At 30.2% G+C, this 25,817-nt stretch overlaps 4 protein-coding genes and 2 long non-coding RNA genes across 10 annotated transcripts; 3 read left to right on the forward strand and 3 right to left on the reverse strand.

The window, feature by feature from the left end:
- Positions 1 to 8: 8 nt before the first annotated feature.
- Positions 9 to 7,941, forward strand: Madm (MLF1-adaptor molecule). Its single transcript, XM_003691799.4, has 11 exons — positions 9 to 439; positions 847 to 933; positions 1,401 to 1,625; positions 1,760 to 1,890; positions 1,989 to 2,083; positions 4,125 to 4,208; positions 4,286 to 4,573; positions 5,000 to 5,159; positions 5,710 to 5,896; positions 5,972 to 6,091; positions 6,157 to 7,941. Exons 1-11 carry the CDS (start codon positions 311 to 313, stop codon positions 6,460 to 6,462), a joined length of 1,812 nt encoding a protein of 603 aa, XP_003691847.1. The 5' UTR covers positions 9 to 310; the 3' UTR covers positions 6,463 to 7,941.
- Positions 7,942 to 8,754: 813 nt separating this feature from the next.
- LOC100871926 (uncharacterized) lies at positions 8,755 to 21,290 on the reverse strand. Of its 2 annotated transcripts, none has more exons than XM_012483790.3 (21): positions 21,164 to 21,290; positions 20,461 to 20,995; positions 20,001 to 20,111; positions 19,844 to 19,932; positions 19,681 to 19,773; positions 19,497 to 19,600; positions 13,938 to 14,002; positions 13,530 to 13,689; positions 13,310 to 13,452; positions 12,928 to 13,132; positions 12,685 to 12,846; positions 12,059 to 12,589; positions 11,802 to 11,977; positions 11,569 to 11,718; positions 11,207 to 11,489; positions 10,879 to 11,088; positions 10,666 to 10,816; positions 10,350 to 10,572; positions 10,148 to 10,277; positions 9,952 to 10,075; positions 8,755 to 9,851 (listed from the first exon to the last, which is right to left on the reverse strand). In XM_012483790.3, exons 2-21 carry the CDS (start codon positions 20,988 to 20,990, stop codon positions 9,139 to 9,141), a joined length of 4,353 nt encoding a protein of 1,450 aa, XP_012339244.1. In that variant the 5' UTR covers positions 20,991 to 20,995; positions 21,164 to 21,290; the 3' UTR covers positions 8,755 to 9,138. The 2 variants fall into 2 exon arrangements, with proteins under 2 accessions (XP_012339244.1, XP_086761726.1); XM_086905600.1 differs by having other exon boundaries at positions 20,461 to 21,082; positions 21,164 to 21,287.
- On the forward strand, positions 12,189 to 13,274 carry LOC147658012 (uncharacterized). The gene is made up of 3 exons (XR_015291404.1): positions 12,189 to 12,618; positions 12,717 to 12,863; positions 12,939 to 13,274. It is a non-coding gene; the product is annotated as an uncharacterized LOC147658012 (long non-coding RNA).
- On the reverse strand, positions 14,102 to 15,430 carry LOC105734927 (uncharacterized). The gene is made up of 2 exons (XM_012484082.3): positions 15,105 to 15,430; positions 14,102 to 14,933 (listed from the first exon to the last, which is right to left on the reverse strand). Exons 1-2 carry the CDS (start codon positions 15,155 to 15,157, stop codon positions 14,603 to 14,605), a joined length of 384 nt encoding a protein of 127 aa, XP_012339536.1. The 5' UTR covers positions 15,158 to 15,430; the 3' UTR covers positions 14,102 to 14,602.
- On the forward strand, positions 15,511 to 19,679 carry LOC116414010 (uncharacterized). Its single transcript, XR_004224431.2, has 5 exons — positions 15,511 to 15,697; positions 15,781 to 15,966; positions 16,525 to 17,692; positions 18,563 to 18,767; positions 18,843 to 19,679. It is a non-coding gene; the product is annotated as an uncharacterized LOC116414010 (long non-coding RNA).
- Positions 21,291 to 22,057: 767 nt separating the features above from the next.
- Positions 22,058 to 25,537, reverse strand: LOC100871372 (uncharacterized). Of its 4 annotated transcripts, none has more exons than XM_012484080.3 (5): positions 25,210 to 25,537; positions 23,810 to 24,139; positions 23,610 to 23,744; positions 23,283 to 23,534; positions 22,058 to 23,167 (listed from the first exon to the last, which is right to left on the reverse strand). In XM_012484080.3, the coding sequence occupies exons 2-5, from the start codon at positions 24,114 to 24,116 to the stop codon at positions 22,248 to 22,250; spliced, it is 1,614 nt and encodes a 537-aa protein (XP_012339534.2). In that variant the 5' UTR covers positions 24,117 to 24,139; positions 25,210 to 25,537; the 3' UTR covers positions 22,058 to 22,247. The 4 variants fall into 4 exon arrangements, with proteins under 4 accessions (XP_012339534.2, XP_086761739.1, XP_003691845.2 ...); XM_086905613.1 differs by having other exon boundaries at positions 24,960 to 25,288; XM_003691797.4 differs by having other exon boundaries at positions 24,814 to 25,288.
- Positions 25,538 to 25,817: the final 280 nt, after the last annotated feature.

The following is a 25,817-nucleotide window of genomic DNA, read 5'->3' on the forward strand; positions in this document are numbered from 1 at the left end:
TGTTTAATATATCGGCTGAACCCTAAGGGAATCCAATAAGTGTCAATCTCTACGCGTGACTGCGTAAGATCAGAAATATCGCAGCTCGGGTTTCCTTACAACGGGTTGTCGCTGCATGTGTCACTGTGAGTGCAGCTTGTGCTTCAGTTTCGAACTTCATTCTCTTTGTTAACATTTACGTGCATATTATTAGCAGTGTACTTGTGGTGGAATAGATGCAATATTAAGGTAACTTCTTTGAATTACCACCGATGAGTTTGACTGTGTTGTGCTCTGTTCGGTGCTGCTCCTTCAACTAATCGCGTGTGTAATGCCCGGGAGTCGCTCTAGCACGGACCCAGAGCACAAGTCACCGCGGGAAAGTGGTGAAGATTCAGAAGATGAGAGTGAAATCCTGGAAGAGAGCCCCTGCGGGCGGTGGCTCAAACGCCGCGAAGAGGTATGTTTTTTTTTTAATTCATTTATATTTATATCTTGTTTATCACTTTGACTGGAATTTTATTCTGATTAATATCGTTTTAAATATTTAGTTTAACATGTTTTCTTCATGAAAATCATAATTCTATATGTTGTTTGTATGGAAGAAATAGTAGAATAAACAAAAAATATAAGAATAAAAAAATTTTTTATTATGATACATCTTATTCATACAGATTTCAAGATTTTATATTTTATTCTAAGATAATTTTCTAAAATTAATTCTAAAGTTAAATTGTTAATTAATTACATTTATAAATGCTTTCTATCAAATTATTTTATTATTCTTTTTAAAGACAAGAATTTAATAATTTTAAACCAGTGAAAATGTTTTATTTATGCTGTTCAATAATTGTTATTTTATGTTAGGTGTATGTAGGTTCCAAATCCACATTAGCCGAAGGCTCTACATTTGGAACAGCCAGAGGCAGTGAAAACGAAGTTACTGAAATGGAGGTATGTTTATTTTAAGAAAAATAAGCTACCTTTTTGGTTTATGTATTTTTTTTATTCAAATTTTAATCAAAAAAATGTATTAGAGGAAAACTATTTAAATATATTTTATTTGAATATAGTTCATTATCACAAATATTCTTTAATGATAATCCCTGTCTATAAATTCCCCTTCTTAAATTGCAAGGTCATATTAATGTAATGATAAATAAGCATGAAATTGTTTGATTTATTATATCTATTTAAATAACTTTAAAATAGATGATTACAATAATGTGTTCTATCATTCTATATCTATAGTTTCTTTGAAATATATTAATAATTTGATTTTATTTTTATCATATATAATTTTTATACATTGTAAATAATATATTTTTATAATGAACTTTATGTATTTTTAATTTAAGTTTTTTATAAATAATTATGAATAAAATAAAATAATTTTATAAATAATATTATTTGCTATTTAGGTGGAACAACGTGATGTACCAGGAATCGATTGTGCCTATTTGGCAATGGATACAGAAGAAGGTGTTGAAGTTGTTTGGAATGAAGTGCAATTTTCAGAAAGGAAAAACTTCAAAGCACAAGAAGAAAAAATACAACTTGTATTTGAAAATCTTACACAGTTGGAACATCCTAATATTGTTAAATTTCATAGGTATTGGACAGATACCCATAATGATAAACCTCGGGTATGTTATGAAACATGTTATGAAAGATGTTATGTTATGAAAGAAATTAAAGTTTAAATTAATTTTGAATTTTTAAATAAATATGTTATTTATTATAATTTAATTTTATTTTATAATTTTATTTTATTTATTAGGTCATATTCATAACTGAGTATATGTCTTCTGGGTCTTTGAAACAGTTCCTAAAAAGAACAAAGCGTAATGTCAAAAAATTACCCTTGCAAGCATGGAAACGTTGGTGTACTCAAATACTTTCTGCTTTAAGGTAATATGAAAGAGAAATTTTTTATATATCATAAGTCTTTTAAATTATATTTATATATTTTTCTTATAAATGTATTAATCATTTTTTCAATTTTTCAGTTACTTGCATTCTTGTTCACCTCCCATTATTCATGGAAATCTTACTTGTGACACAATATTTATTCAACATAATGGACTTGTAAAAATTGGTTCGGGTAAGCAATTATTTCATAAAACATAAATAACTTTTTATTCTATGAGAAAAATTTTATGTACAAGAAATTATGTACTTGTTAATGTTTCTCTACTTTATACATCAAAATACTTTGTTAATAATATTTATTACTATATCATATAGCTAATCATAGGTATTCAAGATTTATTCCTAAATGAAAACATTTATTATATATTGAAGTAGTATTTGCAAGGCACTTTTCCTTTTTATTCACAGGACTATAGAAAGATTAATAGTTTTATTTGTCATAATTTTCATGGATGAAAATTATAAATCACAATATAGGATTATAAATGTTAAAAAAAAAATATATATATATATATATATATATATATATATATATATATATATATATATATACACATATATATTGATTAACAGATGTTAAAATAATCACTGCGAATTGACTGATATTTATTTTATTCTTACACGAGGTACAAGCAGACAAAGTATGTATATATTGCCATTATGTCTGTCTTCTCAATACTCGTACAATAAGTTAATTCATAATAATAAATATCATAAATATATAATTATTCAATTAATTTTTATTTTAATTTATGACATTATGTGTTATTTAATAATTAAATTGAACAAACAGATATCTGAATATTCTATTATAAAATATAATAATGTGTGAAAAAGCTATATTTATGTATTATGAAAAAAGTTTTCTATACTATAACTTAGTATTGTTCTAATCAAAAAGAATAGATTATGATTTAATCTATAAAAAAATTAATGATATTTGAACAAGAATTATTCTTTAAATAAATTTTAATAATAAATTTTATATGAAGAAATTGAGATATTGTTTCATCAAATATTGCTAATAATTTTGCATTTTGCATTAGATATTCAGAATCATTTTATGTTATTGTTATTATTATAATGTTTATATTCTAATCTCTCTCTCTCTTTTCCTTCCCTCTCCTTCCTCTTCCTCTTCTTCTTACTTTTATCTAAATACAATTTCTTTTTTTATTCTATATATTAATAAGATAAATCTCTTGGAAAGATTGTGTATAAATTACATTTTATATATTAGGAATAACTTGAGTCCTCATTTTTAATTGTAGCAAATAGACTAATCTAGATAATGAAAAAAACACAGCAAAGTCTTCGAAGAGAGAGGAAGTACAATCGTACTTTCATCCATCCAGAGAATAAAATCAATTAATAATGACGACTTTTGGTATAAATTGTGAAAAGATGATGAATTTGAAGAAAATACATTTGGCAGATAATCATCGTATATTACCAGCTAAGTAATTTAAACATATAGAGGTAAGTATTTTATATATATATCTGTAATATGTATCTGTAAAAGTGCGCGCGCGCGTATGTGTTTACATTTTGATTGTCATTTATATAAAGATATTCACAATTTATTTGACTTTAATATAGTTTACTGCATTTCTTTATCTTTTGATATTATTTATATATAAAATAAAAAATTATATAATAAAAAAAAAAGATAAAGAATTTAAAATATTTTTTGTTTTTTTGTGATTATTATTATTGCACGTATTTTTCATTATGATTTAACTTTTGTTTTTGTTCATTAATAAAATAAATTTTATTTTTTTCGTTTATAAAATAATTTTATCACATGAATAATTTAAAAATAAACTATATAAATTATTTTTTTATTGTTCACGTTTTATTTATTTTATGTATACATATGTATATGCGAACATGTGTGTGAGGACTCAAGTTACTCATAGGATAATTTTTCAGTTACAACACAATTTTTCTAGCAATTTATGTATTAATTTAATCATATATTATGCAAATGAAAAGTATTCAAAAAGTAAAAAAAAAAACATTATGTGAATTGTATTTTTCTTATTAATTTTTAATTAAAAAAATATAGAGTTTCTGTCACTTCATAAAAAATTTTTTACTTATTATTTTAAAACTTATTACTTTTTAAATACTTTAGAAATATACATATTTTGTGAACGCTTATTTACAGTATATTCATTAAAAATAATGATATATTTTCATTATTATTACAGTGGCTCCTGATGCAATTCATCATCACGTTAAAACATGTAGAGCAAATATGAAAAATATGCATTTTGTAGCCCCTGAGTATGGAAGTATGTGAATTATTTTATAAGAATATATATTATTATATTATATTATAATTTATAATATCTTTTACTTTGTTTTTTAGATTCTGTAACTCCTGCTATTGATATTTATTCATTTGGAATGTGTGCTCTGGAAATGGCTGCGTTAGAAATTCAGGGTAACGGAGAGACTGGTACGATCGTGACCGATGATAATGTTCGAAAAACCATAGAATCATTAGATGATGGCCAACAAAAAGATTTCATTCGAAAATGTCTTCAAGTAGATCCGCTTAGTAGACCAAGTGCAAGGGAGCTTCTTTTTCATCCAGTTTTATTTGAAGTACATTCATTGAAATTACTTGCTGCTCATGCTTTGGTTAATTCAGCCAGTAAGTTTAATAATATTATTGTTATCTAATCTCAATTTTTCAAAATGTATTTCATAATAATGTCGCATTAACAATTTTTATCATTTATTGAAAATTGATTTCCTAGAATGAACTAGTGTTACTCTGACATATTTAAAATAATAAAATTTAAATCAAATATATGTATTTCACTTATAGTCATTTCATAGAAAAAGAAAAATATTATAAGATTTTTAGGATTGCTCTATTCTATAATTTCTAGAATTATATTTTTTATACCATATTTGGTTAGATATTTCGACAATTTATGTGGCATTATTATATATGTTTAATACATTTTTTTTTATAATAATAAAGTTAGATAAAATAATCATTATAATAAAAATGAAATATTGAAATATAGAATGATAGTTTTTATAAATTTGTTAATTTTTTCTATTTCTTCAGCTAATATTTCGGAAACAATAACGGATGAAGTATTGCAAAGGCTCTATGGTCCTGATACCGTAGTTGCGGAAATTAAGTATCAAAATCGACCATCGCAGCAGATTCGATTAAGTGATATTCCTGTTACAGAAAAATTAGAAAAATTCGTGGAAGATGTAAAGTAAGTATTAAATAGTATTAAATATCACGAGTATATAAAATTAAATAGATATCTAACAGTATTCGTTTTTAATAGATGTATTTTTATTCTGATTAATAGAACTTTCTCATCAATTCCTACAAAATTTTTAAGAATGGTTTTATAGAAGGAAAATATCTATAATATCTAAAAAATCAATCTATGATTCATGACTCATTAAAATATAAAAAATAAAATTTTCATATTCTTTATTTTATAATTGAGATTGAAATTATTATCAAATTTAAAAAATTTTTTATTTTTAATAAAAATTTCGAAAAAATGATATCAAGTATAATTATATTTGAATAAATTTATATTGTATAGATAATATAAAAAAACATGAAAAAATTAATTCAAACTGAAATTAAATTCAATGTTTTCCATTTTAAAGAGAACAGTTAAAAATCGATAATCTGTGATTATTTTAATTCTTTTGATAATTCAAAATGGAAAATTTATAACTACATCTGTTAAAAAAGGAAAATTGTACATTTTTTAATCATATCATATTAATTTTTTGTGTCGACAGATATGGTATATATCCCCTGACAGCATTTATGGCGAAACTGCCACCACCTGTTCGACCAAGGGCTATATCACCTGAAGTTACTGAATCAGTGAAATCAGTTACACCTGAACCGGTGGATGTAGAATCTCGAAGAGTAGTTAATATGATGTGTAATGTTAAACCTAGAGAAGAAAGTTGTGAATTACTTGTAAGTAATATAATACAATGAAATAATTAATATCAATTATCAAATTTGTATTTCTTATACTAATATATTTTATAGATGACAATATTATTACGAATGGATGATAAAATGAATAGACAATTGACATGTCCTGTGAGTCAATTAGATACTTCAATGCTTCTCGCTCAGGAGCTTGTACATTTTGGATTTATTAATGAGGTATTTATTTTATTACATATTTTTAAAAAGAAATAATAGTTTCAAGATTTTATTGTTTGTTATAGAACGACCGTGATAAAATAGCAAATTTAATCGAAGAGGCATTAAGAAGTTGTTTTAATAAACAAATGATGACACCTGGAATGGTGTCATTAACTAATCTTCCCACTCAAACTACTTTATTGCTGCCTGGTCCAGAGTTTCCATGCTTACAACACTTTGATAATTCTATGTATAATGCGACAACATCTCATAGTGATAGTGTAATAACTAACCCGCTGCCAAAAAGTTCATGTCTCCCGATGTCAAGTAACACGAATAGAAGTCACGATGAAATAGAACCACCGTCGAATGCTGAAAGTGGTAGTTAACCATCCAGGATATTTGGTAACTCAGTTCACTGTGCCACTTTGCACGCTCTATGTATAGACTGGCTATGTATTTTTATATTTAAGTAAACAGGAAGAAAGAATGAAATTAAATGATTAAAAGAAAAAAAATAAAAAATAGAAAAAAAGAAAAAGAGTGCCGTGGCTAAAGTAATAGATTAAAAAAATATTAACGCGGTAGAATCAAACATTTTTATGTTTAGTGTGTTCTACTTAAAATTAAATCTAATAATTAATTTTTTTTTCTTTTTAAATTAAATAATATATTAATTTTGAAAGCTAGGATATACATATTGAATAAATTTTAATTGAATGAAAATAAAAAATGCGCTATATTATTTCATATTCAATTGACCATATAGCATCTAATTATTATAAATAATCATGGATTCTTGTTACTAGACTAAAATATAATAAAGGCCATTTTATTGTTGAATTTTGAATTCATTGGAATTTTTATTTCAAATTATTATTTCAAATAACTTTCTTTATTTATATAATTGGGATATATCATAAAAACTTATTTTTATATACAAATTGACATAAACTAACTGGGGGGAGGGGGGAATGATTAAATGTTATTAAGTATGAAAGAATAATTTTATTAATCAATGCGAAAATAATAAAAATAAAGAAAAACTAATGAGTATCGCATTTATTTCGCTTTAATTCGATGTATATTGTGATTTATCTTAACCCAAATCGCCATATTCTTTTCAATTATTAAAATAAAATAAATAAAAAATTTATTTATTAAAAAAAAAAAAAAGAATAGTAGCGCATGTAAAATTTAGTAAAACGTAATATAAAAATTGTTTAAATATAATCATTTTGTAATTCATTTTTTTTTTTTCTCTTATTTTTAAATTATAATAATCGAATACAGCCACGGCTCTCCTATACTTCGGTATTATTGATGTGATTAAACCAAGATTATTAAATCTCGATAAAATTAGCTGAAATCCTTGTAAATAATTTATATTTTTAAGAAAATCTGTTGACACAGAAAACTAGTCATATAGATATATTCGAGTGCTAACAAACTAACACCGACCTTATTATTATATCTTTTTGCATTTATAACATATGCTTGGCCAAGAAATATTGCTCCGATTTCATACCTCGGCAAATGAAGAAAAAAAAAATGAAATTTTCAGTGAAGCATTTCACTAAAAAAAATGACTAATTATTAGAGGTAAAACGAAGATGCAAAACGAAGAAAAAAATAAATGAAGTAACTGCAGCAATTATTACCGATAACATACAGTTTGATCTTAAATATGTAAGTAGATTATTGAGATAAAAATTGAATGTATAGCTTTATAATTCAAATTATTAAAAAAAAGCCGGAAAAATGAAAGTGCGATAACGACTGAATCAATATGAATGGATATTATTGAAAAGGGCTGTATGATGACAGTGATAAATAAATACTATAACTCGGAATTCCACTGCCTAAAATTTGTTTTCGTTCATTGAAACTTGTCACTCCTGTCTTCCTAATTTCAATTTTTTTACTTTCCTGTATATGTTTGTATTAAAATCAATATTAATAGAAGGAAAAGAAAGAAGAAAAAGAATGGAAGTATGGAGTTAAGATATGAATTTTGAAATGTTGTAAAAATTCTGTAAAAATTTGTTCACTTGAGTTTATGTAAAAGAATGAAAAAAACGAGATGTAAACAAATTTTGAATGTAAAACTTTTTCTAATGGATGAAATCTAATAAAAACAAATTCTTATAAAAAGTCTTCTTTTATGATCGATTTTTTTAAAGAATTTTTCTTTAAGAATAGGTAGAATGATTATATAGTATAAATATTTAATGAAACGAAATAGGAGAGGGAGGAATCGAGAGAGAGAGAGAGAGAACGAAAAATGAGAATATAAAAGATTATGTCTTATAATTTTTTTTTAGTTTAAAATAATATTTAGTAATAAAATAATATTTTTATAATATTAGGTCTTTCTTAGATAACAGAAAGATATACTGATAAATAACAATAAATGAAAATTATATGGTATATGATATATAATGATGATAATAATAATTTTTTTTTTAAAGTATCATTATTTATTTTTATTTATTAACTTGCATATTTCAATCCAATCTTTTCGTTTAAACTTATATGTTTCAGTTCAATTTTCTTTCTTATATTATAAGAATTTATGAATCTTTCCATTTCTATATAAATTAAAAATTAAATAAATAATTAATAAAAAAATTAACTGTATATATATATATATATATATATTCAATCATATCAGTGTTATATTCGGTCATAAGGTCTTTTTTATTTTATTTAATATTATACATAATATGTAATAAATATTGTGAATAGTATATATTTTTTATACATAATATATTATTATTCAACTTTTCTAAATAAAAAAGAAAACAAAATAAAAAAAGATTTCCTTTACAAAGGAATTCCAAAATTTAAACAGCACTTTTTATAATTATAATATACTTTTGAATCAACTAAATATCCAAAAATGATTTTTATTTATTTCATTTTTATTCAAGCACATTATTAAATTCCATAAATGATAAAGTTAAAGTTAAATATCCGTTAAACATTACATGAATTATGCTTGATGGAATTATGTTTTCTAATAAATTTGAGCAGTGAATCAATTTCTTGCAGGATGATCAGACTTATGTTCCATCCGAAGAATGGGTACGATTTAGCAGGTAATCAAGATCATGTGCAATACGATCTAGCATACCACTTGCCGTAGCTTCGCAGTTCGTGATCACAATTTCAGGTGCCTTTTCTTCACCATCAGGTTGTTTACGTTCCGTAGTATTGGCAATGTCGGGAATAACGTTCACATGTTCCCTGCTTTTTAGATCTGGCACGGACAATTCAACGTCTTTTTTCACGGCCAAAGTCACATCAGGCATTCCACTTAAACGTGATTCAACATCAGCGCTGCATAGAACTTTCACTGAACTTTCTGACGACGGATTGTGTGCAATGAAGATTTGTCCTTGAGACTCTCTGAATTTGCCAAATTCCCGGAAATTGCAACATTCATTCGTGCTATAGGGCTCGTTTACATAGTGCGATGATCGTGGAGAAACTATGCTATCAAACGCGATAGTTTCTTGATATTTTCGAGGGCTAGTGCTATAATTCTCCAGGTTTATGTCGTCCGAATGATCGACACGAATCTCTGGTAGGAATCTGTTGGCAATGGGAATTGAAGATTTCGAATACGAAGACGAGGACTCGTTGATGAATTCCCGCATGTCTATACTACCCGCTGCAATCCCTCGAACCTCTAAATATGATTCTCCAATACCCAAAGATGATTGGAGAGGTGGGGCGGTGTCATTCTCCACTTCTGCACCATTTTTTGAACACACTGGTAAGATGATATGAAATTTATTTCGTTTAAGCAAGTATAAAATCCACTTATTTATATATTATTTGTATTATTTGTATGATATAATTTTCATAAATACCCTTTATCGGTTCAGATGTTACTTCTTCTTGTTCTGCATTTTGTTTCCACTTTAGTTTTCGTAAGATTAAATCAATCGTAGTCAATTCACCGTTTATGATATACATCATCATTATAACGAAACCCTAAATTTATGAAAGTCATAGCTGAAGAAATGAAACGTTTATTCGTTCAATTAAAATTATCAATCCACTTACCAAGACGGAAGAAAGAGAAGCAAATATATAATGAAAAATGATAGAGGTGGAATTTATATAAAAGATGGAGGCAGTCTCTGTCGCGATGATGCTACAAATGACTATGGCGGCTCGATGAAGCATTCGTAATCTAAAAAAAAAAAAAAAAAACGAATGTTTTATTTTTTAATTTCTCTTTTTTAAATTGTATAAATAATTATACCTTATGTCTATCGCTTCCTTTTTCATAACATTTTCTTCAACAAGAGCATGAGCTTTGTGTAGAATTCCCAAGTATAATAATATAAATATAAGAAACATCATTGTCGCGCAAGTAACGAAGATATTATAAACTCCACTGCCAAAAATTAACCACCATGATTCGTGTCTCCAACCCGTACTCTTATGTGTGAGTTCTGTACTTAACACGGCTAAGATAGGGACACCTGTATTAAATAAAAAAATTAATCTAATGAATTTTAATTAATCAATCAATTAATTAATTATTATTATTATTATTATTATTTGAATGACCATACCGGTAATGACTGCAATGACGGTAGGTTGAAAGTGTTGACTGGATCGAACTTGAGTTAAACCAGCATAAATGATTAGAGCTTCTGATACCGGCGCTGACATACCAATAAGGAGGAAAGCTTCCAGAGTTATTGCCACGATCGCATAGGAACTCTAGGATAAAATTAACATCATAAAAAAGTTGCTATCAATCGATGCAAATGCGTTCTAATTACCTCTGGTAAATCATTGTGAACGGCATAAATGAAAACAGCCATTGCTCCGATTAAAGCACAGCAACATTGAAGCTTCAAAAAGTTCATCCAGCTTTGATTCGTCCACCAAAAGGTTCCAAGGATCAAAGAGGATAGAAGACATTGGGCTAAACAACCACCACATCCAAATATCACGATGAATGTGGTCTGTTCTTTTTTTGCAAGTACTACCTGACAATTAAATTATTAAATTATATATTTTATAATAATTCAATAAAAAATATTTATTAAATAAATAAAATAAGAATAAAATAATACGCAATAATAATCATATCCTGTTTGAACTTACTCTTACAGCACGTGCCGTTAAAAAAGCTGCGAAAGTTCCGCTATTAGGACAAAGGCAACGCGTGGCAACATCGCCTGGAGATGTATTGGCGATACAACTGTTCAGGTCCCAGGAGCCTGTAACGTCCATAAACCCGCAAGACAAATTCCACGAATTTGACTGATTCTGTATGTGTTTTAGCTGCAGATCTATCCAGATCTTATTGTGTTTGTCTAGATTGAAGGTGGGCACTGCTACTGTGATAACTCGAGAATTTATTCGAAATTCCAAATCTGTACCATCACTGTAATAATAAAGATAATATTTGAATTTGAATAATTCACAACAATAGAAGGTAAAATTTAACGTGTGCCATTGCTTACTCGAGTTCTTTAACATACGTGGCGGGGAAAAAGTGGGACATATTTTTGTAAACAATTACTATTCCGTATAACGTGTTATTAGATTTTATTCCACGTTGCCGTTTCTTCCATAATCGTACTGTTGTTTTATCTTCGTACCAATTTGGATATCTGTGCGAGGTGAAATCGAGTGATCTAAATTATATATAATTTTATTATAAGCATAATGTTATTTAACGTAACGTAGTAGTTACATAGATTCATCTATAGGGATTTGAAGAGAATGAGTGATACTATCTCCACTGTGTTGCTGTAATTCTTGAACGTCTATCACCAACGAGGAAAAGGATAAATGCTTATAAGGATGGGTAGTCATCTTGGACCAATGTATCAAACTTCGTTGAATGATTTGAAGAAGCAATAGAACTTTCTGAAAATTTAAACGTTTATATATTCCTTCTGTTCCAATGTCTAAGTTTATAATATATACGAGTTAATTTTTTCTTCATACTTGTTGATTCAAAATCGAATTTTCATCGTTCAATATACGATTAATTATCCGTATCAAAGTTTCCGTGGATCCATGTAAATCGGATGGATCAATGCGATGTTGATAACGTTCTATTTCTGTCAGAATACTTAAAATACGATCCCCTTCCCCGGGATAGAGTGGTAAATTACGAGTTCGCAAGATTTCCCAAAATAGAAATATTGTTTCAGAACCGCTTGTATTTTGATATCCTAAAGTTAAACTTTTAAATTTATTATAATGTATAACTAATGGTTCAAATAAACAGAAAGAAAAATCTGGCATCTGCCATTCAGGAGTTGTGGCATCTTTCATCGAGCATAACCTGGACACCGTTTTACCCACAAAATGTTGAGGGCATTCTAACAATGCCTCAGATCCAGGAGCAGTATCTGGCCAAATTAAACCCCAGGATTTCTCTTTTGGACAAATAGGTATTAATGTACGATTCACAACTTGTACATGAACAGACATAAACTTGTCTGCCACATTACAAGTATATATTGCAGATTTCTAAAAATATAATGAACGTAATAAGAAAGGTTATTACATTTTAAATAAAAAAAAAAAGAAAAAGAAACATTATAATTTGCTATTAATTATAATACCTGTGCATTTGTTATTTTTAATATACTTCCAGTCGGATACAAATCTTCCCAGACTTCGCTACCAAGTTCCAGTTTCAACAGGACTTTGTTCTTTGTCCAACCAAATCCTATCCCAATATTGGGCACATTAGGCGTCATACATGTTAATTGTATATTGGCTCCCTGAAAGAAGGATCTCGGTATATGAAAATATATTCGTTTCAATTATTATTTAAATAAAAAAAATTTGTTTTTTAACATCACCTTATCTATAGTGGCGCTCATCGGCATCACCTTTACATCCGGCTCATCTCTCACGTCTATGTAAATACTCTTACATTGTTGCACGCCCCAATCAACTATTTGACAAGTGTATTGACCAGCATCAAGTAAAGTTGCTTTCTCAATAGTTAATACTGATGTGTGTAGATCGGAACCGTCATTGGGAAAGTATCTGTATCGAATTCCCCTGTAAAATAAAAATTTTTCTCTTTATTGCCCATTCAAAGTCACTGCAAAGTCACTTTTATAAATTTCACTTAGCACACGTAATTGTTCGATTAAACGCTTTTTATTTAAAATAATAAATTAATAATAATGCTCGAAAAAAATTAAAGATATTTTAATGATAATAATATTTGTTCACCTGGTGGCTTTATTCATGTTCACCAACATATTGTCCTTGTACCATGTGAAATTTATGTTATAACTGCCTTGAGCAACGCAAGAAAGAATGATCTGATCTCCTAGATGAATTTCGTGCTCATTTCCTTTACTTAGCTTAAGACTCTGAAGGAACGTCGATCGAAATAAGCGAGTAAGATCAATTTATGAAGAATGTGTTGAAGAAAGGAGATCAACGATACCTGCAATTTGAGCGTAGGTTTTTGTTGAAAAGTAAAATGAGTCGATTCAAGAGAAATTTCACTGAGCCGTCGTCGTTGGACCAATTTGTTGAGGGATTCTCGAATTTTATCCCCATCCTCAGAATTTCCGAAAAAGTGGAAAGTAATTTCCGATGTGGGCCTATGTAACGAATAAAAAAATTATCTTCTCTATATAGTTTTTAAACTTTAAATATTTTTTTTTTTTTTTTACTAATATTAATATTGTATTTCATTATTTCATTATGTTGAAACATGTATCATTATTCTCATTCCCTTTTGTTTTAATATATATTTATATATCGTAATATATGTAATATATCTTTATTTCCATTGAAAATCTTGACGAAAAGAAAATGGAACTTTTTATCGTTTAATGTACCTACTCACGTCACGCTCAGGATTTGTAAATCCTCCGTAAACGAGACATTAGAATTCCTTAAATATTTTGCAAGCTGTGAAGAAATAATAACATTTTAAAGAATGGTAATCAATTATTGTTCAAAGGAAAAATAAAGAAGAGAATTGTAGGAATGAATAAAAATGACTGACACTTTCTATAGTAACATATATGTGTATTATTACAAAATAATCATAACGGTAACATGATATTCATTTTTAATATAATTAAATATATATAATATAATTAATTTTATTAATTTAACAATTACATCGTAATGAAAAAGTATATATATGCGCGCGCGCGTGTGTGTGTGTACGAATATATTCGTATATATATTTATACACGTACACATATGTATTTGCACAATCGATCATTTTCATATCGCCTTTTTCTTTTTCGCGATTAAAATCGTTTATCGCAATCGAGATATATTCCGATATATCATATCTTTAAAATGTTAATCTCGTTCGTTATCGATATGCTCCGTTCAACTTCGAGTGTTCAAAATCGATTTCTCTCTCTGTATCGAAGATGTGTTTTCTTTCCATCTACTCAACATCCAACGATTCTTTTTCAGAATTTCTTCGTACGATTATGTGACTGCATCCAGTCGAAAAAAAATTCATTCTTGGTAGATGAACATGTTTCAAATTCACTCCGGTGTATCTAAGAAGTATGGATCGTCATTGGAGATGAGTACGCAAGATAAATCGCCACTTTCAGGACATAGATGATTTCGTATTCTTTCTCTGGATACTCTTAACACTTTAATTCCTGTCTCGCGACAATATGCTTCCAGCAAGATTATTTGCAGGTGACTGGCAGAATCCATATCCGCGTCGAAAGGTACAAGACAAGTAATAGCCTGATTATTCTCGCATTCCTTGGATGCTAGAGCTCGTAATGTTGGTAACATACCACACGTTATAGTGCCTCTAGGATATCTGAATATTTCTTTTTGTTCAGTCCACGATAAGCTTCCACTGAAAATCAATTGAGATGAGTATTCCAAGTTATTTTATTTTTTAAATTAACGAAGAATTCGACGATAAAGCGAAATACAGAATTTTTAATACAGTTTCAATGAATCCTGCAATTTAATATTGTCAAATTCTTCGTAAGAGTAATCACGTATCAAAAATGAAAATTCATACCTATCAGACATCGCAGATGATGCATAGGATTGTAGACTTTGGCAACGTGTCATATCTGTGAATATTTGTTCCTGCTTACTTGTCGATTTACTATTTCCTGATACTCTCTTACACACTTCACTAAATGTTGGAATTCTTTTGTTTTTGATCTCCAGTTTATAATAATTAAATGCACACTTTTGTTTCACTGATCTCTTTTAGAATTTTTTTTTTTTTTTTTTTTTTTTGTCAAAACGCACACGTTATCTCAATATAATCTTATGCAACGATGAAAACTTTCACGTTGAAAACACGCGTACCGACCAACCAAGTTCCTTTGTACGAATGACCTCGATAACCGACACACGTCGCTTTTATACATCTCTTACCCCCACCTAAGGACATGCATTGCTGTACTATATATTCAGGGGTATTCCAGATAAAGCATGTCGAATCTATGTACATAGCGGAGTTTTTTTATCAACGAATTCACTACGAAAGTTTTTACCAGGAAACAGAAAATAAAACGAAAAACGAAAACTATAATAATTTTTAAAATAGAAAAGTAATAAATAGATAGTTAACCAGCATGTATCGAGAATTTATTTCGAAATGTAAATTTAAACAAAAATTTCTGTCGTGTTTCCTCGAATCAGTTATTATTGTTTCAATAAGTTCTCAACATGCTTAATTTCAGTATTTAGAAAGAATTATTGTACGCAGGGGATCTTTGCAAATATCGATGCCACTGATAATTGTTAAAGAAGAATTTCGATTGTCTATTCGTTCGAAATGTATCTTCTATTGCGCATAATCATTCTTTTAAACAGAGAAGGATAGCCAGATAGATAGAAACTTGGGAGGATGAGATGACATTTTTTACGTATGGCAGTCTTATCCAACAATAAGTATTATTTTTCCAATTTTTTTCTTCTTCATATTCAAAACATAAAAAAATTAAACGTGTGAATAAAATTATATTATCATATACACACGAACATCGAATTTGATAGATGTCAAGTTTGTTTGGTTAATAAATTTTACATCCATTTTTCTTGGCAGGACATTTCGATCGATAGCACGTGCTCGTACCGTATATGATGCAAACAATTGAATCTTATATGTCTAGTTTCATCATCCTTGCTCAACAGATTTGCGAGTAATCCATGTAAAAATATATCATTATCGACTAAGGGGAATCACAAAACGTTGACATCTGTTTTTTAATTGTCTCTTTTATTCATATAATATTTCTCTTACTTTATTCTCGTTTTATGCGTATATCATTCCGCAATAGAATCACAAATGTGTTAAAAATAAATCAATGACTTTAATTCCGATAAAGTAGAAAGTTGCATGCATTACGTAACCAATTTGATTCGTAACGAAGTTGGATGAATTTATTCTTTACTAATTAGAGTAAATTTCTTTTTTGTTACAGAAAAAGTTTAAAATCGAAACTTGATAAGTCAGTCACCTCGGAAACATGCATGCGCAAGCGACCATTGGAAATTCCAATCTACAAACTGGAAAAAAAAAAAAGGATTCCCAGAACGAAATGATTTAAACGCTTTTTACGATAAATATATAAATAATTTACATTTTCATTATATATTTGAAATATTTTGAAATTTTTAAATATATATTTATAAATACAAAGAAAGCTTATCGATTGAAATTGAAAAAAATTTTTAAATTTTCGTCTAGAAAAATTTAGAATTTTGCTCTTTAAATTTATAAGGATAGTGCGATTAATGCAATAACTGTTATAATCGATCCTGTTGGAATTGGTGTCGAGTTCGTTCTTTAATATATAAGAGTCGACAAGTGATCTTATCATCTGCGAAAAAAAAAAAAAAAAAATCACTAATTCTTGTTATGACGAATAAGATTGTGACTTGCGATATAGTTCTGGGAATGTAACACTTTATCGTTTCTCTTTATTATAGAGTGTTATCGTGTTAAAGATAAATAATATACACATATAATTATAAGTATATATAATTTTTTCAATATAAAATTTTCCAATAGAAAAATATATTTAAATCGTAGATTGATTGGAAAAACATTTTTTCTTTCTCGTGAAATTAAAAAATCCAACTATTTTTTTTTTTTTTTTTAGAATAAAAATTTTGTAATTAAACGAAGAAGAAGAAGAAGAAGGAGCTTATTGGTTTATTTATTGATATTAAACATTTACTAGATTTTTAGGGGAGAAGGAAAATTCATTTCATCAACGGAAAAAGATTTTGGATCCTGGATTGGCGCCACTGTCATTATCGACACTGATAGAATTATTCTCACTAATATCGACAAAGGTTTTCACGATAAAATTAAACAATAAATAATTAATTATTGAACCAAAGACAAAGTGGATTATTCCTATTCATCGAACAACAATGATGGAACAAAATTGATGAATTGGAAAACAATAAAGAATTGGAAAAAAATAAAGAGCAAAGGGAAACGAGATTACTTTATTTCTGGAAAAACCAGGTGTATCATAATGGGAATAAAACGGATTGAAAGTGAATGAAACTCGGTCGGTTCGGAAATACCGGTAGAGAAAATGGAAGAAAGAAACGTTGATCTTGACGTCACCTATTTAGGTAATCAGAAATCCGGGAAGGAGAAAAGCCAAATTAGATTCTAAAGATTCAAATCCTTAAAGGAAAGAAAGCATTTTTTTTTTTTAAATGCTCAACCTTTTTTCTTTTTTTTTTTTTTTTTTTTCAAGCATCGTTAGAACAAGATTTATTAAAAATCTTTAATTAAAATTAAAATTCTTAATGTTATTTCAGATTTTATTTTTTAACGTGAAAATTCTATTCCTCTATCCCCTGTTTTGGATCAACAATTTTTTAATCCAAACAACCTTGAATTGCACGACTCCACACCGTGACGATGTGCATTTAATTAATTGTAGTGCAAAAATAAATTAAAGTTCGAAGAATGGATGCACCAAGTTTTTCTTTAATAGCATTAATGTACCGTATGCCATGTTCGCGAGAACGTGAATCGATAACGTAACCGATGAATAATTACGTCGGTGTTAAATTTAATTTATTTCCTATCGATTTAAGCGCATTATTTTTTCTTTCTTTTTTTTTTTTTTTTTTAATTAAAAGTGAAAAAAATACACTTTTTCCTTTGTGCGAGAATTTTTATTAAAACGCAATTAGAATTAAAATATCCAAAAATAACCACGAAGAATGGAGTTAAACATTGGAAAACATTCTACGTATAATATTTCCTATATCAGACATCAGATAATCGTATCGTGGACAGTTATGAAAAAAGTCCATAATGTGGATTGGATATATATGTATGTATATATATAGGACATGGTTTTTCCTATCTATAAGTAGTTTATTTCTACATACTATATCCATCAAATTTTAAATCATTTTTTTCTCCACCTGAATGATGCCTGAATATTATAATATACGTATATTTTTAACACTTGTTGTCTCTTGCAGAATAGTATATGGTCAAAATACGTATATAAAAATATATTTGTATAAGAAGAAGAAGAAGAAGAAGAAAAGGAAATATTGTCAAATTGTGATTAAAAGTGGAAGTATGTTAACAGATTTCGAAACGAGGAGAACTCGAGAATTATTAACGTCACATTTATAATAATTGATTGAAATAAGCCAGGAAACATTTAAAGTTTATCTTTCGGTATGTTCATTGTGTTTTCTTTCTTTCTTTCTTTTTTTTCCAACGAACTGAAAACCTTACATTATTGATTTTCAGTGGGGCACGTGTCAAAGCACGTGCTCGAAAACAGACGTTGCACAATTGATTCTGATCGTTACATAATAATAATAAATACATTTTGGATCGAGTATTCTTAAAATTTTATGAAATTTGCATATTATCGGTCGTATTGAACAAATATTCAAAAAAAAAAAAACAAATCGTTTACATATAATTTGTATAAGATTTCAATCAACAACAATTTCCAATATGAGCATTGAACCACCGTGGATGTTGAAGTGAATCGCATCAAAATTGTTGCATAGATTACCTGAGAAATCAGTTTTTCTTTATTCAAGATATCCTCTAATAAAACGAAGAATATTTTAATCCCATGGCTCGAAAAACCACGTTCTAACGGAATTTATACGAAGGAAGGATTCAGATGGAGAAAAGAATACGTTTAAAGATGTTCAGGAAGAATCTATTGCTCCATGCAAAGATGAAAGTTAAGATGAACAAAATCGTCGCGAAAATTACACGATTATACAAATTATTACGAGAAAGTAACGGAATCAGGTCAATTCTAATCAAGAAAGCCTTACTGCGGATAAGAAAGAGAAGAGAATTTTTCTAACGTGGGATATTCCAAAAATTCCCCAATAGTCGTATACAATAATAATAATAATGTATTACTCTCTCAGAGCTCACCTGTTTACCGATGTAAGATTCCAAGCTGCCGTATTGTGAAATCAGACCGGTTTTCAGGGATGTCACGTTCGACAGTTTGATTCTGCATTCGTATCTCGATCGATCTGTTTAAAAGTTTCCAAAAAAGAAAAATTTCTTTTCTCCCCAAGTAACCGTGTAAAATAAAGAGTAAAGTTAGACTTACTGTTGTAGATTTTCGTGCCATTCCTGCATGAGCATGGCCGCCGTGCCACTTCCTCGTGTGGACATTGTATTACACAATCCTCCGTTCTGCACTCTGCGAACGAGAATTGATTTCGTGAAATATCGACTCCACAGATCGATATGATACGCGAATCGAAACCTACCTTCCATACTGTTCATCAGATGGATCTGGCAATTACGACCGACGTAGTCATCGGCGCATTCGCAGGTCATTGCTTTCGCTCCAATTTGTCTGCAAAACAAGGATATTTATTTTACGATTCTCTTTTCGATAAAAAAACGAGAGAGATGCCTTCGTACTTGCAAACGCCTCCATTTTGACAAACAGGATTCTTCGTATCGTCAGAGCAGAGAGGTCCTTCGTTACAATTTTTTCCACCGAAGCCCTCGAAACAGTCGCACCAAAAATTCCTGCGGCATGGCAAATTCCGTGTTAGATTTCCACATACTAGACTACGGGAGGAATAATTTAGTGAAACAGCGATCGTTAATGAACTGATACGATATCTTTTCAAACCGCCCGATCAATATCTATCTTTCGCGCGGAAAATTGCCAAACTTATTTCCTACGAATTTTTATTGCATATTGGCGATAAAGTCAAACTAAAGAAATTTTTCGAGAAAGTGTCTGTAAACATTTCCCTGAATGTACATCTCCCGAATGATAAAAGATAAGAAAAACCGGCATTATTTATTACAACACACAAAAGATTCGCATCCCGTTCGCAAATCGATATTTCCCCTTCTTTCCTGGACTCACGTATAATCCGCGAAACAATTGCCCGTGTAGGAGCAATGGTGGACGGAGCAGGAATCCGGATTGGGCACGTCCTCGGTCATCTGATACGTGACGTTGAACCCGTACACGTTCAACAAATTGTTGAGAACGCGTACGTGATTGCCCTCGAGGCGATCCAGCTCGAACTCGATGACAAGGAACGGCCTGAACGTCCTCACGAGCCTGTACTCGAACACGTTCCCCTCGGTGATCTCCTTTATCAACGTGGCGCCAAAATTCACGCCCTCCGACTCGTAATAGGCGTACTCGGTGAACCTGAGCCCCTTGTACGCATAAACCTGCGTCAAGTACACGACGATGGAGCTATTCGTCGCTGGTATATCGGACACATCGATTATCCAGCGACACTTGATCGGCACCGGGAACGGTTGGGGGAAGTTCGGGGTCTGAATCACTCCCCTCGGCGTTGTCAACCGGCCGCCGCAGGATGTCGAGGCTTCGATCAGAGTCAAGCGAAGGAGAAAGGGGAGAGCGATCGCGGAATACCTCATCTTTGCTGTGGACAATTTTTTTATCGATTTTCTTCTCTTCTCTCCGTTATCGAAGATACATATATATATATACATGCATGCATGCACATTTGCTGAAAATGTATCCCACAGATTATTCGTAGCAAGATATATAGTAATAAGAAGACATATCGTGGTTGGTGTCGCACACTTACATCGGGACTCCCCTCACCAGTACTCAAAATTCTGTATCCGTTCCTCGTTCGTCGCACGGCAACACGTCGTTTCCACGATGGAACGATGAAAAATCACGGATGGCGAATCAAAGAAAGGGTATTGTCCGCTGCCGCCTGGAAATTCGTGAGGAGGCATGGTATATCAATTTGTTTCACCACCGCACGAAGAAAACAATCCGAAGAGAGTTTCTTTGAGAGAAACGTTAAAATACGCTGATCATCTCGATCGATCTTGAGGATGATTAACAGTTGGAAGGGGGGTGGGGGATGTTATCGCGAACGTAGGGAGCCGCGATCTGTCGGGCAGCTGGGCGTCAGCCACCCCCACTGATCACCACCACGCGCACCCTCGGTGCTTCCCTCGCATCCCATTCGTCTTCTCGCAGGCTGACAAGATGCCGGCACAGCACAGTGGAGAGGAGTTCGAAACGCAACGCGTCCCATATATTAATTATTTGGAATCGTGGAAAAGGGCGTAGTAGTTGGGGGACTCTGTGTTCTCAATGTTTCCTCCGTTCCGAGGCTTGAATTGTCAGGAGGTTGGAGAGATTTTTCGCTGGGGAAAGAAAAAGATTGCGACAGGATTACACGTAGAATATTAACGTATATAAAGTATTTGTATTGATCACACCGTGCTTGAAACGATATTTAATTCTGTGCGCTCTGTTCTGTGTGGAGAAATGTATGATGAATGTACCTCTGAACAATGAGATGATTAGAATGGTGTTGATAAAAGATAAGAGTGGAACAATTGTAACAGTCAATCGTTTTAAAAGGCGATCCGATCTTCTTCCCACGTGTATCGTGCGTTCTCTTCCCTGCTCGGGGGAATTTGTTGTGTGAAAGGTTCTGGATTAAGAAAAAGAATAAAAATAAAATAAAATAAAATAACGTCAGTAATTATTTCATGTAAATTATTACATAATATTAAGTTTTGTATGGACGCGCGGATGCGTGTAAATATACATTGCATTTATTTTATTCATTTATTTATTTAAATTAGAGTATTATGACTTGGGTGTGTGTAATTTTTTTTTCTTTTTTTTTTTTCTTTTTACTTATATTACAGCTTACGATTATAATTTAGGTACAATTTTGATGAAAAAGGCAATGGTAACTCTTGTATTTTCTCTCTCATATAAGTAGAAAAGGCATCGCTATTCACGTAACGAGCGATTATTACTTCTTGGTCGCGGGAAACATCGGACTGATCCACGTCCATCGCGTTCGTGGTGTCCTGGGAATCGACGGGTTTCGAGTCCGATTGGCTGGTATTCGATCTAGGACTGCTGTCCTCGTTGCTTAAATTTACATCCTCCACGATACCGCTGTCCGTCTTCTCTCGTTTCGCCATTTTTTTACGCTGAACAGGAACAGCGTCATCCTGTTCCGTCTCGCTGTCGCTTTCGCTTATATTTAACAACGTTTCAGTATGCTTGAGTAAGTTCAAGTAAGTCTCGCTCACGTTGTTAAAATTTTGTACTTCGGATTTATTTTGAGATTTTTCTTCCTCCGTCGGATTCGAAGTGGTCTGCTCATCTCCGTTGTTCTCCTCTGTCCGTGAAACAGATTTGTTTGTCGTGGAGTTTTCAGAATTCTGATTGTACCAGTCAACGTTACCGTTGTTATTCACCACTTGCCAATTTTGATTCTCGTTCATATTGCATAACACGACAGCCCGTACTTGAGAAGTTGTATACAAATCTCTAGGATCAGCGTCTACGCTGAGCAATACGCATACCCTTCTTGTAAATTCATCGTCTTCGTCTGACACTGATTCATCCGACACCGATCCATCCGATTCTCCCAACACGGGAATCACAAATCTTGTTAACGTTTGCTGGGGAGAATTAAATCTTCGTCGTTCCACCAATATTACTTTTTCCGTTTCCAGATCTTCGTGCTCTTTCCATACATTTAATCGCAGGCAACGTCTAATTTTACCTCTGCACAGTTCTTGTAAAGATAACGGCACGCATTCGGCTGCAATAAATATATTAGTAAGTTGGTGATATAACTAAATATAATTTACAAATATTTTTAATTCTTTCCTTTTTCTTTTTCTTTTATCTTAAAAAGATTATATCAAAATACGTACGTAAATGAAATAAAGTTTGCTCGGTTGTAGTAGGTACAACTAACGTTGCAAATGATACGGGAAGCATTTTAAAGTGTAACCAAGTATCCTCGTCTATTCTGAGTACACGCAACAAATGATCTTTGAATGGCATCACGAGAATACCTCCAATACATACAAATTGTTTAATAAATCCTTCGTAATTTTCAGGACATGCTGCACCGCAATATACTCTGTCGTATTGTCTACCAGGTGCAACATTCAGACAATTCCCTGCCAAATGTACAGTTATATGACTCTTTCTTGTTCTCACAGGAGTCACATGTAAATAAATTCTTTATGTATCACCTTGTATAAAAACTGGTTCACAAAAATCAAATTCATCCAGTGCTAATGACTTCTGTTTAAATTCTTCAAGTCGCTCGTACGCGTATTCTAAACAATCTTCGTGCAACTCAATGCCATGATTTGTTCCATGTTGGTCTAAGAAAGGCATAAAGATATCACGAATATTCTATACCGATCTAGTAAAGCAGCAGTGTTCTTACTCAATATGAGTCCTGCCATTGTACTGAGATAACCAGTTCCAGACCCAAGATTTAAAAAGCTCAATCCTGGTTCCAATGAAAGACTTTCCATCACCTCACTATATATGCACGGTGCGGATAAATGAATGTTGCCATGTTTCCAGGCAAGATCATTATAAGCTCTATCTCTGTGAGATGGTAAAACATAATCTGCTCTATCAACTGCTCTAAAAACTTGTTCTACTTTTCTTGTTCTTATATATCCAGATTTCATTAAGTTATCAACTAATTCATCATTGTTTTGCCCACTGCTTACAGCTGCCCCCATTATTAAAAATTTACTAAAGATCTCTGCAACAAGATTGATACGTACATTAATTAAATATTTTTTTGTGATTCTATAATGTTTATATTTAAAATAAAAATATAAAATTGAACATATATATATATATATATATGAAAAAATAATATTTAATATATCTATTAAATATAATATATTATTATATTTGCTGTTACTATAAATATATATATATATATATATATATATAGTTATATATAATTATTATTTTATTATTATAGTTATCGTTAATATAATATATCTGAAAACAGATATAATAATCATCATTTTGTATAGTTTGAAAAATAACTTACCAAGTTAAAATATAATATACTAATTACAATTATCAAAATTATCAATTGTAAAAATACAAAAAAAATAATAATTTATTAAAATATATTTCATCCAATAAGAGTAAAAAATTCGGATTAATAACATTAACATATTTCATTTTGTTATTAATACAATAGCAAATAGCTAATTTTATACGTCAAAATATAACATGATATGATCATATACGTCAAAGTGCGTCTCACATACATACAAAATCGGATAAAGTATGTATATTTAAATTTTTTGCAACAAATTCGTAAAATAAATTAATTGAATTAAATATTTGTATATATAAAAGTTTTAAAGAAATTTGTATGGAATTTTTTGCAGCGTTCTCATTAAAACGTTCCCTTACCAGATGAAAACACTATGCTCAATGACAGTGAATAATGGAGTCGATGTTAAGTCGGAAAAAAACTTTCAGCTTCGAGTTAGTTTATTATAATGCACACAATATCACGCATCGTAACATGACATTTTGCAACAAGAGACGAGATTTACTGCTATGATGTCTTCTGTTTTGATAAGTATACAAGGGTCCATCAAGTCCATCAGCTGATAGCACAAAACACGAGAATTGTCTTTACGCCATTGTCCGTCACCGATCTTTTTACGGCAAGTTAAACGATACACAACAAATTTCACGGAGAAAAACCTGATTTACTATGACAATCATCTTGTTTTTTATTTATCTTTCAAAATTTTTTTTTCTCAATCACAAAGTATTTTTCTATTTTCTTTTTTTTTTTACCTTTTCTCTTGAAACGCGTATGCGTATTAATCGGCCTTTTCGAAGCATACGACAGTGCCGTCCCCACGAATGGAGCCCCTTACGTGACAACCATCCCTCCTTTTGCCATCCTTGCTACAAGACAAAGAGGGTTTAGAGAGAGAGTGACATTTCTGATGTTATTTCTCTCTTCTTTTAACTTGCTTTTAAAACAGAAAACAATTCGCGGGAAGTATTTGTATTGTGTGCGCGGGTGTAGTATAACATTGGTTAGCGTCTTTGTACCATGGTAACGAAACTGAAATGGAAAAAGACTCTCCAAGCTCCGGAGCTTAGCTTGGACAGCACTGGCCAACAAAATCGAGCGCAAGCGTTTACATATGTATATTTTGACATATGTTTTTCAAATCTAAATATATATATATTATGTTTCTCAAAAATATATATACATATACATATATATACATATATATATATATATATATATATATATAATATATATATATATATGTATATATATTTATATTTATATATATATATTTATTTATAATTATATAATTTCAAAGCTTAATTTAAATGTTTTGTAATTAATGTTTCTGCATATCAATTATACATGTCAAATAAATTAA

Source organism: Apis florea, unplaced genomic scaffold, assembly GCF_048593485.1.
Source record: "Apis florea isolate Af1SG1 unplaced genomic scaffold, ASM4859348v1 contig_2411_pilon, whole genome shotgun sequence".
NCBI lineage: Eukaryota > Metazoa > Arthropoda > Insecta > Hymenoptera > Apidae > Apis > Apis florea.